At 38.0% G+C, this 13168-nt stretch overlaps 1 protein-coding gene across 1 annotated transcript in view; it reads right to left on the reverse strand.

The window, feature by feature from the left end:
* Window positions 1–3914: 3914 nt before the first annotated feature.
* Window positions 3915–13168, reverse strand: part of LOC134743433 (neurexin-4) — a 36998-nt gene continuing 27744 nt past the window's right edge. Inside the window, exons 22-27 of the mRNA XM_063676829.1 lie at window positions 12674–12853; window positions 11975–12108; window positions 10429–10636; window positions 7861–7995; window positions 6668–6759; window positions 3915–4314 (exon numbers count right to left, since the gene is read on the reverse strand). Of these exons, the coding sequence (XP_063532899.1) occupies window positions 4216–4314; window positions 6668–6759; window positions 7861–7995; window positions 10429–10636; window positions 11975–12108; window positions 12674–12853 (848 nt within the window). The 3' untranslated portion in view covers window positions 3915–4215. The remainder of the gene's footprint in view (window positions 4315–6667; window positions 6760–7860; window positions 7996–10428; window positions 10637–11974; window positions 12109–12673; window positions 12854–13168) is intronic.

Below are 13168 nucleotides of genomic sequence, written 5' to 3' on the forward strand. Positions count from 1 at the left end.
ACTTTTCAATATAAAGACTACTATAAAATATAAAAGCCAAATGGCACGACGGGAGAGAAAGTTTAGAATGAAATGAGCAGATCATAGACAATTAGGTTTATATAGACTTGATAGAAGCATAGACGAATAAAAAAAACAACAAGACCGACAACTTATATACAAAATCGCGTTTTAAAATATTGAAGCTATCGCCAGATGGCGTCACTAACGCAGCAGGTCTCAGTTTCATACGTTATGTTCGGCGCTTAGATCTCTGGGGCATTCCAGAAAAAATTGTCGGGCACGTGACGCTTTTTTATTAACACTTCTGATAAAGCAAGAAGCCGATATTTGACATAATAACTTCAAGCAACACGGAAGGGAGACGGCATTCGTTCGTACTACTTCCCCTTTGCCGAAGTACAACTGTATGCGTGTGTACTCTATGCGTGTTGTGACTCGTCCATACACAAAAAGAGATCGAGGTGTGCAAGATTTGTATTTGACGTGTGTCATTTTTTATGTATATGTGTCGTCGTTACAGATTGGATTTTGTATGTAGTGAGTGAGAAGTACTGTGTGCACGTTTCCCCCCGCAAAAAATGGCAGAATGATTTGTACGGTAAGACATCGCTTGGGCCCCTCCCTTCCGACAATTCGGAAGCCGGCGTTGCTCGAAGCATGATTTTGGTAAATGACGTTTGGTAAATTAGCTTTAAATTCAACGGTATATAATAGAGATTTCCTCAGGTAGCTGTCATACACGTCATGTCCCCGACAAAGTACACCTTATCGTGGAATGTTCCCTCTGGTTTCGGGTTCAGGTTTAGTTATTTTGAAACAGATCTCAGTGACATGCATAATAAGTAGCTGAATATATTGGAGGAACTCGATTTAGTACAGAAATTGTCGTCTTCATGTTTTATTTGTCTATGATAGAAGATACAAAGACAAGTTTGTACTACAAGGCAGTGTAGAAAGCGACTACTGTCTTTACGTGCGATAGACATTATTTTGCTACCAGCGACTCTTAACTGACCATATTTGGACCTTATACTATTGCAATAAGGCCTAAGAATTGACAGTTAAAAGTGTGGCTGGTACAGTCAGGATCAAAAGTATCTACCGTTCTCTAATAGATTAATAATAAAAGAAGTCATATGTAGAAGCATTTGATTGTCATAGATACTTTTGAACGCAAAGGAGATATATCTGTGACTAACTGAATTCATGATAATTGGTGTCACTTAATATTATATTTTGATATTTTAAGACTTTCTTTCCACCAGAGATAGATATACAGGGTGGCAAAAAAATAAGTGCATTCCCGTTGCCAGGGATGTTTTGGGATTATACTGAGCAACTTTTACTATGGGACCAACCAATCGGAAAAAAAATTACCCTCCCATAGAAAATGGACCAGCCAAAATGTATGAAAAGGCCGAATATTTTTTCGCTATTTCGGGGTTGGTCCCGTAGGAAAAGTTGCTCAGTATTATCCCAAAACCTCCCTGGCAACAGGAATGCACTTATTTTTTAGCCACCGTGTATGGTAACAAAACTTTGATCGACTATCTGGGTACGAAATATAATTTCATCAATGCTAAGCAACGAAAATAAATGTGACATTTTCAACCAAAAGGTACCACATTGTCGCTTGTCAATAAGGTCGATTTTCAATTAAAGCTATATGGAAATAGCGCCTTATTGACAACCGACAATAAGTACCCTTTTGATTGAGAATGGCACAAATCTCTAGTGGGAAAATAGTGTAAGATTAGCAGCTAAGAGCACTCATAGCTATTTCAGAATGGGCTGCCATTTAAGCACATTTTATTTAAAAAAAACTATTGAGATTCATACTATTTTATATAATATTTTACATATTAATATAATACACGCGAGGCTTACATATAGTAGGCCTTTGAAATAATTTGAACACTGGTATATTTTACGCTAGGATGCGTGAAAAAAACAATAGTTATCAAAAGTACTACATACTTTTGATTTCTAAAGGAAGACTGTCTAAGTAATAATATAGAATACGATGCTTATTTCTGAAAATAAACGCTATATATTTTATAGTAGATGAAGTGTGCCATTTTCAACCAAAAGGGTACTTATTGTCGGTTGTCAATATAGCTTCAATTAGAAATCAATCTTATCGACAAGCGACAATGTGGTACCTTTTGGTTAAAAACGTCACAAATGTAGGTATGGCAATCGAGTACTTTTTTAATGGATGGAAAATGGATGATATTAACATTTGACCCCTTAATAGTTACGTTAAGAGAAAGATATAATTGAAAATGAGAAGGTGAGTTTAGGTAATATTCCTCAACCCTTCAACTCTCAGCACTTGGAAATTTGATAAATCTGTAACTTCCCAGCGACTTTTTTTTATTTGTTTTTTATTGTCATGTTGTTTTATTGGAAGTTGGGAGATTAATATGGTTGAGGTCTAAAAATGATACCTTTTTGTTTACGTTTAATAATCGTAACCTTTGCGCGTAGTATTTTTTTTTTTATGTGATATTCAGCAAACGAGCAGACGAGCCGCCTGATGGGAAGCAGTCATCGTCGCTCATGGACGTAAGCAACATCACAGGTGCCACTTAAGCATTGCCGACCCTTGAGAACCCTAAATACCCGCTTCTTGAAGAATCCCATGTCGTAGCACAAAGGAAATACCTAAACTGCGACTTAATAAATATAATTCGGTGACATAATTATGAACTATGCGCAACTTAATTGCGTTAGAGGAAGATAAAATCTTAACTTTATAAGGCGGTATTGTATTCCGAAAAAGCAAGTAGTTTAATTGATAAAACCTCCCAGATTTTGATTCGTTTCGCTCGCTTGAGTACCAGGATGCTATTCATTTGCGATACCATAACGAAACGCTATCTGTCCGTCTATCACTCTTTCATATTAGTGCGATAGAGAGACAGATAGCGATTCGCTGTAGTAGGGCAAACGATTGACATCTCAACTAGGCACCCAGGATACGAATCGTGATCCAATTTAGATCAGCGGTCGGCAACGCCGCGAGACTCCCTGGCTTTTTTGTATGTAATATTGACAAACGACAATACCTCATAAAGTCATAAATACGGTTTACTAATGTATTGCCAAAAATCGTTTCCCAAAGTATTACTTCCCAAACTATTTTACGCAAATTATCATTTGGCAAAATTTCATTTCGCAAATTTTCATAATCCAACCTAACCTAACCCAACCTTGTACGTGATTTTCATTTCCCAACTATGGGGTTGCGAAATGAAATGGTTGCGAAATAAAAACTTGCTAAAATTTCATTTGGGAAATGAAATTGATGCCATAAGTTTGTTGGGAAGTGAAATTTGGCGAAAAATATTTTGGCTAAACGGCGGTATCCCCATAAATACATATTAACAAAGTGCGGCCCGCGTCAATTTCGTTAACTATTATGTGGCCCTTGGCTACTCGAAACCGCCTCCCAGATCAGTGTTGGCCGAAACTAATGCAATTAACTTTGGGCCAACACTGTCTCGGGTAGCATAAGAGATGCACCGTTTCACCAATCCTTTAAAAGGAATTTAGAATTATAGCTACTCACAACAAGCTTGTATTCTGTTTATGAAATAATGGAGCTGCCAATGACTATGTTTTTTTTTTAATTCTCTTCTATTATGTATTGAGGACATGACAATTAGAGTTGTGCCCCGAGCGGGAAATTTCCCTATGCAAAATGGGGAACGTTCCCGGGAACGGTACAACTCTAAATAAAATAAATTTAAAAGCCAGAGGCCGTGAGTTCAAGTCTCACCCAAGGCAGTAATTTTTCCACTTTTAAATTTATTCTAAGCTTAATAGCATCGATCGCAGACGTTTCTGCTTGTTAAAAATTAATTTTCTAAATAAAATGTTGTGTATATTTCTGTCGAAACACTCTGTAATGTGTAATCTCTATGTTTATTGTGCAAAATTGTATTTGACTTGTACCTGTATTGTACCAATAAAGCTTATCTTATTAAAAGGTTGCCTGATTAAGATGAATAACTTGTCGCTTGGTGACACACCATCCTATAGAAGTTGTAAGCATGGAAGGTGCCTGCCTCTCCTTTGAGTCGCGTGTCCTGTGTCCTAGATGTAGGAGTTGCTAGACATCGAGGTAAGTATTGAAGTGATGTGTAGTAGTATGTGGTGGTGGTGGTGGTGGTGGTGGTGGTGGTGGTGGTGGTAGTGGTGGGTGGTCTATATGAAGAACTCCCTGCGCTTGGTGACCCTGGGCCCGGTGGCGGCGTGCAGCGCGGCCTGGTCCTGGTCGGCCGCGCCGTCCGCGCCGCGCTCCTCCTACACACACATACAAACCTCGCTATTATATGTGACGTTTTCAACCAAAAGGTACCATATTGTCGATAAGGTTGATTTCTAATTGAAGCTATATGGAAATAGCGCCTAACTGACAAGTGACAATAATTACCCTTTTGGTTGAAAATGACACATATTATGAATTTTCTCAAATGATTTTTTCTACTCGTCGAGTATAATCTGTGTATTACAACTTCATATGCAACACTACAATTTTACTCTTTTCAACGTTGGATAGTCTATGGCACTTCCGACTCGAGCATAAGAATTTTATCGATACGGTTTAGTCAATTTTGAAAATAGAACTTCATACACTTCGATAAAATATTTCATGTTTAAGGAGACTCGATTCGATGCAAATTAGCCTACTTAAACACGCTGCTGCGTCGCATCTGCTTTATGATTGGTTGGCCAATAAAAACATTTTATTTTATGTTGTACCTAGTAGAAACAATTGCTTCATAAGTGAGAAACGCGCATGTGACACCCTTCATATAGCAACATCCATACTCTACGAAACCGCTTAGCGTTGCTTGTTAGTCTCCATAAGCTACGGTGGCCAAAATCGAGAAAAAAACTGTCTTAAAATTGAATTTAGCGCGGAGCAGGTACCAGGGCCTCATGAGTTACGAGGTGTGGTTGACCAACCCGCCGCGGGCGCCGGGCCCGGCGGCCGGGGCGCGCACGAGTACGAATATATCGCGGGCTGCGGCAGCTCAAGTATCTTAGCATAAGCAACTATCGGGATCGTTCCAAGATAACGAGTTTGGGTAATGAAGGACGAACGGTTGCCTATGTGTGGCCTCAGAATACAATGCTGCTACATAAATTTAAACCATATATAATAGTTTAGTTTGAATAGGACGTTAAAATGTATTTTTAAACGAGTTTTTTCCCGTTCAGTCAGTAGCGGTAGAATTGGTAACCGCTGGACAAAAGAAACAGAGGCTTTTATTTAACAGATGGGTGTGAGGCGTAAAAATCATTTGAGAAAATTCATACTAATACCGACTAATAACTCTAGACCGTCAATCCCCTTGACCAGCGAGTAACAGAAATTCTGCTTATAATCGTAGTCACGTCTAGCGTCAAGTAGCGGATTTATCAATACCGCTACTTAACACTAGATGTCGCGAAGAACGAAAAATCTAATGCTCAATAATTTTCAGCTAATATTATAACCGGATTTACCGGGACTCTATTTTCAAGTCCATCCGCTTGTAATATTAGTTGTAAATTGTTGAGTAATACACTTTTCATCTGTTGCGACATTCGTGACATCTAGTGTCAAGCAGCGGTACTGATAAATCCTCTAATTGTCGCTAAATGTCGACTACTAAAATAAACAGTGTTTTGGTTACGTGCTGGTCAAGGGGATTGACGGACTAGTGATATAAGTATACACTATACCTATGAAACTTTGAATCTAGTTGTATTTTTAATTGGGTTAAATTTCATTTGTTCACACATTGTAAGAGACAAAAGAAATGCTACTTTGTTTTAATGAAGGCGAAAATTTCATTGAAACAAAATATAAACGTCATATTGTAAACGGCCCGACGTTGATTGTGTTCCGATATCTTTCAATTAAAAAATTATTATAAATCATGAATAATCTTGTCGTCTATGTGTACTCGTCATAATTGGTAACAACAAGACTCAAAAATTACGTCACTATTAAAAAAAACCGTATCATGTATTCATATTTGTCGAAAAAGAATCCTAACAAGTTATACCGACTGTAAAAATCGCAAAGAACATTTCGAAAACGGTAGCGCGACGCCAATTGCAGATCCTAATCAGGGATGTTGCGGATGCCGATTTTTTGACATCCGCGGATGCAACTGCGGATTTTTAAAGGCTCACATCCGCGGATGCGGATGTCGAGATTAGGTACATAAAAAAACGTAAAATATTACACTTTAGTAATTTTTATTTAAATAAAAAGTAAACTTTTAGTATTTGAAAAAGAATATAGGTGCCCCACAATCGCATTACTATACCAAAGTCCAAATAAAACAAATTATTCACTTCTTGTCGCTGTCCGTCGTAGGCTAAAGTGCTCAATCGACGAATCACAAAAACGAAACGAGATTCCTATTGGCTAATGACGAAATTACCTAGCACTTACGCCGCCGCTACGACGTTCCTGTTCCTACCTGTTCCACATTCGCATCCGCATTAAGCTCTGCATCGATTTTATGCGGATGCGGATGCGGATGTTGAAAATAATGCGGAAGTTCCGCGGTTGCGGATGCGAATATTCGCAACATTCCTGATCCTAATGACCACAAATACACGTTCGGCTGGCATAATGTACTGATGAATAACGTACCTGTGTGAGATATTCTCCCTTATGCCGCGACAGAGCTCGAACCAGCACAACCGCCACGATGATAAGCAAGAGAAAGATAAACGCCAACACCGCTGTAATGAAATATTAACACAAATATTAATACGTTTGTCATCGCATCCTACACATACCCGATATACAATAATTAAAAACACAATAAAACTATTATCATACACAACGACGGGACTTAAACGCGTAAAATAAATTTTAAATTTACCTCCGACGTTTCGAGGACGGGGTTGTCCCCGTGGTCTCGGAGAAGACTGTCGGAGTTAAATTTAAAACTTATTTTACGCGATTAAGTCCCGTCGTTGTGAATGATAATGAGTAAAAATCGTGAAAGTTTAAAACAATAAAACCAACCGGTAAAATTGCTTCCTTTTTGACAAATGCATTTTAATTAAAATTCCAAGAAAATGGAAGGGGTTAGATGCATTTCACATTGCGTTTAAACTATTTCACGGCCTAAATTTTATTATGATTTGAACAGCTTCATATTTTGCCACTTCAAGCTTACTTGGGGTCGGTTGCACCAAACGGTCTGTCACCGTCAAAACGTTCGCTAAATTTTATTGTATGGAAAATTTCATAGCTTTCTGTTGAATGACGTTGATCATTCAGTCTATTGTGGTTGGTGTAACTGGCCTATATAGGTAGACCAGCATTTCTCAAACTATGGGTCGCGAGTGCATATTGAGTGGGCCCTGAAACTACTACGGAATCTGAGTGTTACAAATAATATTTAATGGCCCCTTTTTTAAACATCGAAGAGGTAGGTCCTAAATTTGACAGTTTTTATTAGGTGGGTCGGAGCCCAGTCAACTTTGGGAGCCACTGTTATAGACAGATAAAGCTTCAACCGGATAAATAATAATAAAAATACATACGTGCGTCCCCATAACACGGGCAAGGGCAGCATCCGCTCGGTGTACCCCTTACATTTCAAAAGACATAAAAAAACCTGACAAACGCGAGTCGGACTCGCCCACCGAGGGTTCCGTACTTTTTAGTATTTGTTGTTATAGCGGCAACAGAAATACATCATCCGTGAAAATTTCAACTGTCTATCACGGTTCATGAGATACAGCCTGGTGACAGACAGACGGACAGTGGAGTCTTAGTAATAGGGTCCTGTTTTTACTCTTCGGGTACGGAACCCTAAAAAAGATACATACTGCCTAGGATGGCCTCGTCGGTGGTATGCATGTCTGTATCAGCAGGGTCCCTGGGCGGGGGTGGTCGAGTTTCGATTGGCTCTGGAGGGTGGGTGACGGGTTCCACGCCGCAGAAGTCTTCGTTTAGAACACCACCTAGACAAAAAACGTATTTTGTAAACCTTAAAAAAGGTATTAACAAAAATACAGTTTGATCTTCACAAACCTCTCCGCACTCTCCACAGTTCGATTCAAGTTTAGATTTTCAAAGTGATTTATATATTCATTAAAATTCTATGGTATTAATATTTACAAGACGATTTTATACATTTATCAGAATATAGTTGATATATATAGTTAATATCTAATCTAATCTATACTAAAATTTATAGCGCTTATAACAACCTGTTGAGCTTGCGTCACGTTAGACGGGTAAAAAACAACATCACAAAAATCACTTCAACTGTTTTAGTGCTCAAAAATGGGGCGCACAAAAATAGTTCACCTAGTTACGCAAACTTTACCTGCACGGCTAAAATATTTAACACTAACAGTAAGAACAACCTTACATAGTACTATTTACATATAAAACATTATATCAATTATCTTAAAACAGATTTAAGAACACAAATAACATCAGAAATAAACACTCACACAAGTTAGTTTTAAACCGCTTACAATCGTAAACTACGAGCGTTCTAATTTTAAAACACTAGTGTACTGAAAATATTATATCCCTTGACTGACGTCGCTTTCAGGTTTTTTTGTACAATACAATACAAATCCTCTTTATTGCACAACAACTTTATTTTTACGTTAGGGTGGTGACTTACATGTTACAGGAAATACATTTTGTATCGATTTGGTACGCATTATCGTTGAGTTTTGATATATGTTAGAAAATAATACTTATTTAGGGGGGTTTTAGTGTCACGCGAACCGTTTTTCATTTCATTTATTTCATGCAAAAACCATGGTTATAAAAGGTTACATAGAAATTTGGTACATGGTCACCCTGCAAGGGCGTAGCACTGTCCACCGTCCGTGCGGATTGCTCCGCACCGGACCAATATATATTAAGTTCAGGGAGCGTTTTAGGCGGGTTTTAGTGTCACGCGCACCGTCCGTGCGGATTGCTCCGCACCGGACCAATATGTATTAAGTTCAGGGAGCGTTTTAGGTGGGTTTTAGTGACACGCGGACCGTCCGTGCGGATGGCTCCGCACCGGACCAATAAGTATTAAATTCAGGGAGCGTTTTAGGCGGGTTTTAGTGTCACGCAGACCGTCCGTGCGGATGGCTCCGCACCGGACCAATATGTATTAAGCTCAGGGAGCGTTTTAGAGTGACAGCTTTCTCAATTATTTCATACAATTTGACGGTGCGGATCGATCCGCACAGACGGTCCGCGTGACACTAAAACCCGCCTAAATATGTATTACTTTATTATTATTTTAATGGGTCAACGGAAATGAATATTCATTCATATTGAACGACTTTCTGACTGAAAGCAAGTCCAAAATTACAAAAAAAAAAAATATTCCGTAAAACAACAAGAATTCAAGGAAAAGTTTTTATTTTCAAATTACAGAGTTTGCTTGCTGCATGAACGAAAATTTACCAAGTCATGTAACGGACTAAATATCGAACGAGCGGTTGTTTAATAAAAATGAACGTGACTTTTTATTGCATTATGGATCTACAAAAATTAAAATCTATGAATGTTAATCTTAGTAAAAATGCTAGGTTTTTATGTCAAATGCTAAAAAAAATGTCATAGTTGTTTACAGTTGTAGTGCTTATTTTCTATCGTTATTTTCACGGAAACGTACGAACGTGTCTTGCTATTTCAGTCAGTCTCGGTACAAAAAGTACTGACTGACTGAAGTAGCATGACAAATACGTACGTTTCCGACATAATACGATGGAAAACAATTGTGCACTACATCTGTACAGTATTTGCATTGTCTATTTTAGGTACACCACTTTAGATAAACGACACTAATCCGAGCAGATTCAATCAGAATCAGAATCTCTCTTACTAGTCAGTTCGAAAGCACAGCGGGGTGATTTTTCTTCCAATTTCAAAATTGGAATTCTCTGAACTAACCTAGACTCCTTACATTAGGCGGAGGATCCTGCTGAATCCTACAGAGGGTACTCTACGCTGCTGACGCAGCCTACGAACCCCTCATGCATGTACTGGATGTAGTTGAACTGCGGGTCTGTGGTCGTCTTAATTATGAAGTTGTACTCTCATAGTTCGTATTTACAATTTGGTGCCGTGACCAGGATACGTTTCACGTATTTACTTGTGTGTTTTACTTTGTCAGGAACTGTTTTTTTTTAGTACCACATCGATGGAAAACAAGCTTACGGCCCGCCTGATGGTAGGCAGTCACCGTGGTCGGCACCCTTTACAAACCTGTACACCTTTTTTGAAGAACCCCATAGTGTCGTCCCTCGAGAAAACCTCGGCAGGGAGCTTATTCCACAGCCGGAACGGGCGCGACCATTGTTTCTCCACACATACTACCACGGCAAATTAAATAAAAGCCACTTGATATGTTTAAAACAAAAGTAACTTACCCAAACTCCTCACATTAGGCGGAGGATCCTGTTGAAACATGAGCTTCAGCGGGTATATATCGTCAAATTCTACGCGGCTGACGCAGCCTACGAAGCCTTCGTGCATGGACTCGTTCCGGCCTATGTACATGTACTGGATGTTGTTGAACTGAGCGTCTGCTGAGGCCTTTATGTTGAAGTTGTATTCTTGTACTTCGTAGTTGTCCACCTGTGAAGGAAATATTTTTTTTTTTTTTATTTATTGCAAAGGGAAACAAACAGCATATAATCACACATATAGTTTAACAAATTGAGTTGACACAACAGCCAGAACAGTTTCCACTTATAGGTAACACAATTATTGCTCTGAGAGAAACAACATGCAGTACATGCACATTCGTAAATTAACCAGGCAATTACAAACTAAAACTGAAACTAAGATTATACAATTTAATGACAAAATTTATGAACAAGTAAATTAATGATAATATTTAAAAAAAAAAGAGAAAGAAGAAGAAATTTTAAACTGATTTACTACATTAACACGCATCAGCTCCAAGAGCTGCTAGTGTAACAAAATAAATGGAAAACAATAATAAATTAGTGCTCGTTGTTTAGTAATTGTTTTTTTTTATTTGTTTTTATTTTTATTTTTTTATTATTGTTGTTATCATTTGTTTGCTTATTTGATTTTGATGCTTTCATTGCAGATACAAATTTACGGGGATTTAAGTGAAACATGTCTATATGTAAATATTTCTTATTATAAGTACTACATGCTCTTACTAAATACTTGTTGTTTGAATATCTTTTTCGACTAAATGGAATAGAAAACAAATAAGCGGACCTGGTACGAAAGGTTGGACATCTAAACGACAATTTGTTTACAAAATATTCGGAGTCAACCATATTGTTCAAAATCTTATACAAGAACGTGATATCCCTTTTTTCTCTACGCATCTGAAGACTTTCTATATTTTCACAAACGAAGGAGTTGAATTTATATTTAAGACGATTAAGGAACTTTTTTTAAATTCGTTCTATTGAATTTATGTGCACTGAGTATAGAGAGAGAGTATAATATTCAAGTTTTAAATTGTCTGCATGCACAAATCAGTTTTATTGGACATAACCATTTGTTTAGCAATGCGACATAGTTTTACTCATAACCGTTTGTTTGGCAATGCGACATAGTTTTACTCATAAGATACATAATAACTCCAACATTTAAAAAATTCAAAGATCTTTTCTACGAGTAGGCCACTTCATAACATGACTTGCATAGCAACATTTATAAATACAAAAGCCAACACCTGAGTTAAAATTACATTAAAGTAATTTTAAATATCAATTAACAACTATGTACTATTGAATTATGGGATACAAAAGATCCTCAATATCAGAGCAAAATAAATATAAACTAATTTGATTTGCAAGTGTTAAGGCTATCAAAAGCATCAAAATTAAATCTATATGAAATAAATATTTTTCATGGCACCATACGTCTATCAGATTAAACGTGATTCAAGTGCTTGTTGTCTAAAATATTAAAATTAAACATGATTACCTGTAGAACCATAGTGGCACCGCTGTTCTTCCTAGATAACCGTACGTCGTGGTACTGGCCTAGTGCGAAATGCTTGCCCTGAAAGATGATTTCTTGCCGTTCGAACCCGAAGTCGAATACCACTCGTAAATGACCTGAGAAAAAATAGAAATATACATTTAAATAATGAATTAGCTGTACTATATCCTATAAAGTTGTATTGACCACCATGGTTAAGTATAGTCTGTCCTTAACTATGGCTTAATATTATGGGGAAATGAAATGAAGAGTACAAGTTAAAATCAAAGTAAACCACTGATCAGGGCCGTGTTGCATAATAAACTACAACTAATATTACAAGCGGAACTCCTTTTCTAATAAGTGAAATTAAAAAAATATGCGCATGTAATATTAGTTGTAGTTTATTATGCAATACGGCCCAGGTGACAAATTACAGAAGATTAACAAACACACAGGCAGGCCGGTAGAGAAGCTTACTCCTACTCGGAATCCCTTCAATTCCACGTAAAGCTAACTCTGATGTTGTCTATACATTAAATGGGGCATTTTCTATGAAAGGGGACCTTATTGTCGATGGCGCTTACGCCGCACAGCGTCGCGCGGCATCGTATTTATATCGGATCATCGTTAATAATGGCGCAAGCGCATCGACAATAAGGTCCCTTTTAAATAGAAAATACTACAAATAACCCTACTTACCAGAATTTGTGAGCATAATCGTCAGATATTCTGAGGAGATGTTCGAACTGAACCCAAGCAGGAATCCCTTGGGGTTGGTGGTGGTGAAGCCCACGCGGATGCTCTCGGCGATGGTGGAGCGCCAGGAGCCGAAGAAGTCGTACTTCACCATCGAGTTGGCGCGGAGGTTCACGCCGATTTCTAACAAAACAAGACAAAAATAATTTAAGCTTAGAATAAATTTTAAAGTGGAAAAATTACTGCCTTGGGTGAGACTTGAACTCACGGCCTCTGGATCGATACTCCAGCGCTCTGCCAACTGAGCCACCAAGACCTCATCCATAGTCAGCAAATCTTCCCACTATATGGGTCTAGGGGACCCTAGCGACATCTACCGTAAGAGTTACACTTCTTAAACGGCCACCGGAGTTCCAAGTCATATTGGAAATTCACCCATTCTAAATATTTTTTTTACCAAGCAGAAACATCTGCGATATAGTGGGAAGATTTGCTGAC

Source organism: Cydia strobilella, chromosome 8, assembly GCF_947568885.1.
Source record: "Cydia strobilella chromosome 8, ilCydStro3.1, whole genome shotgun sequence".
NCBI classification, from domain to species: Eukaryota; Metazoa; Arthropoda; class Insecta; order Lepidoptera; family Tortricidae; genus Cydia; species Cydia strobilella.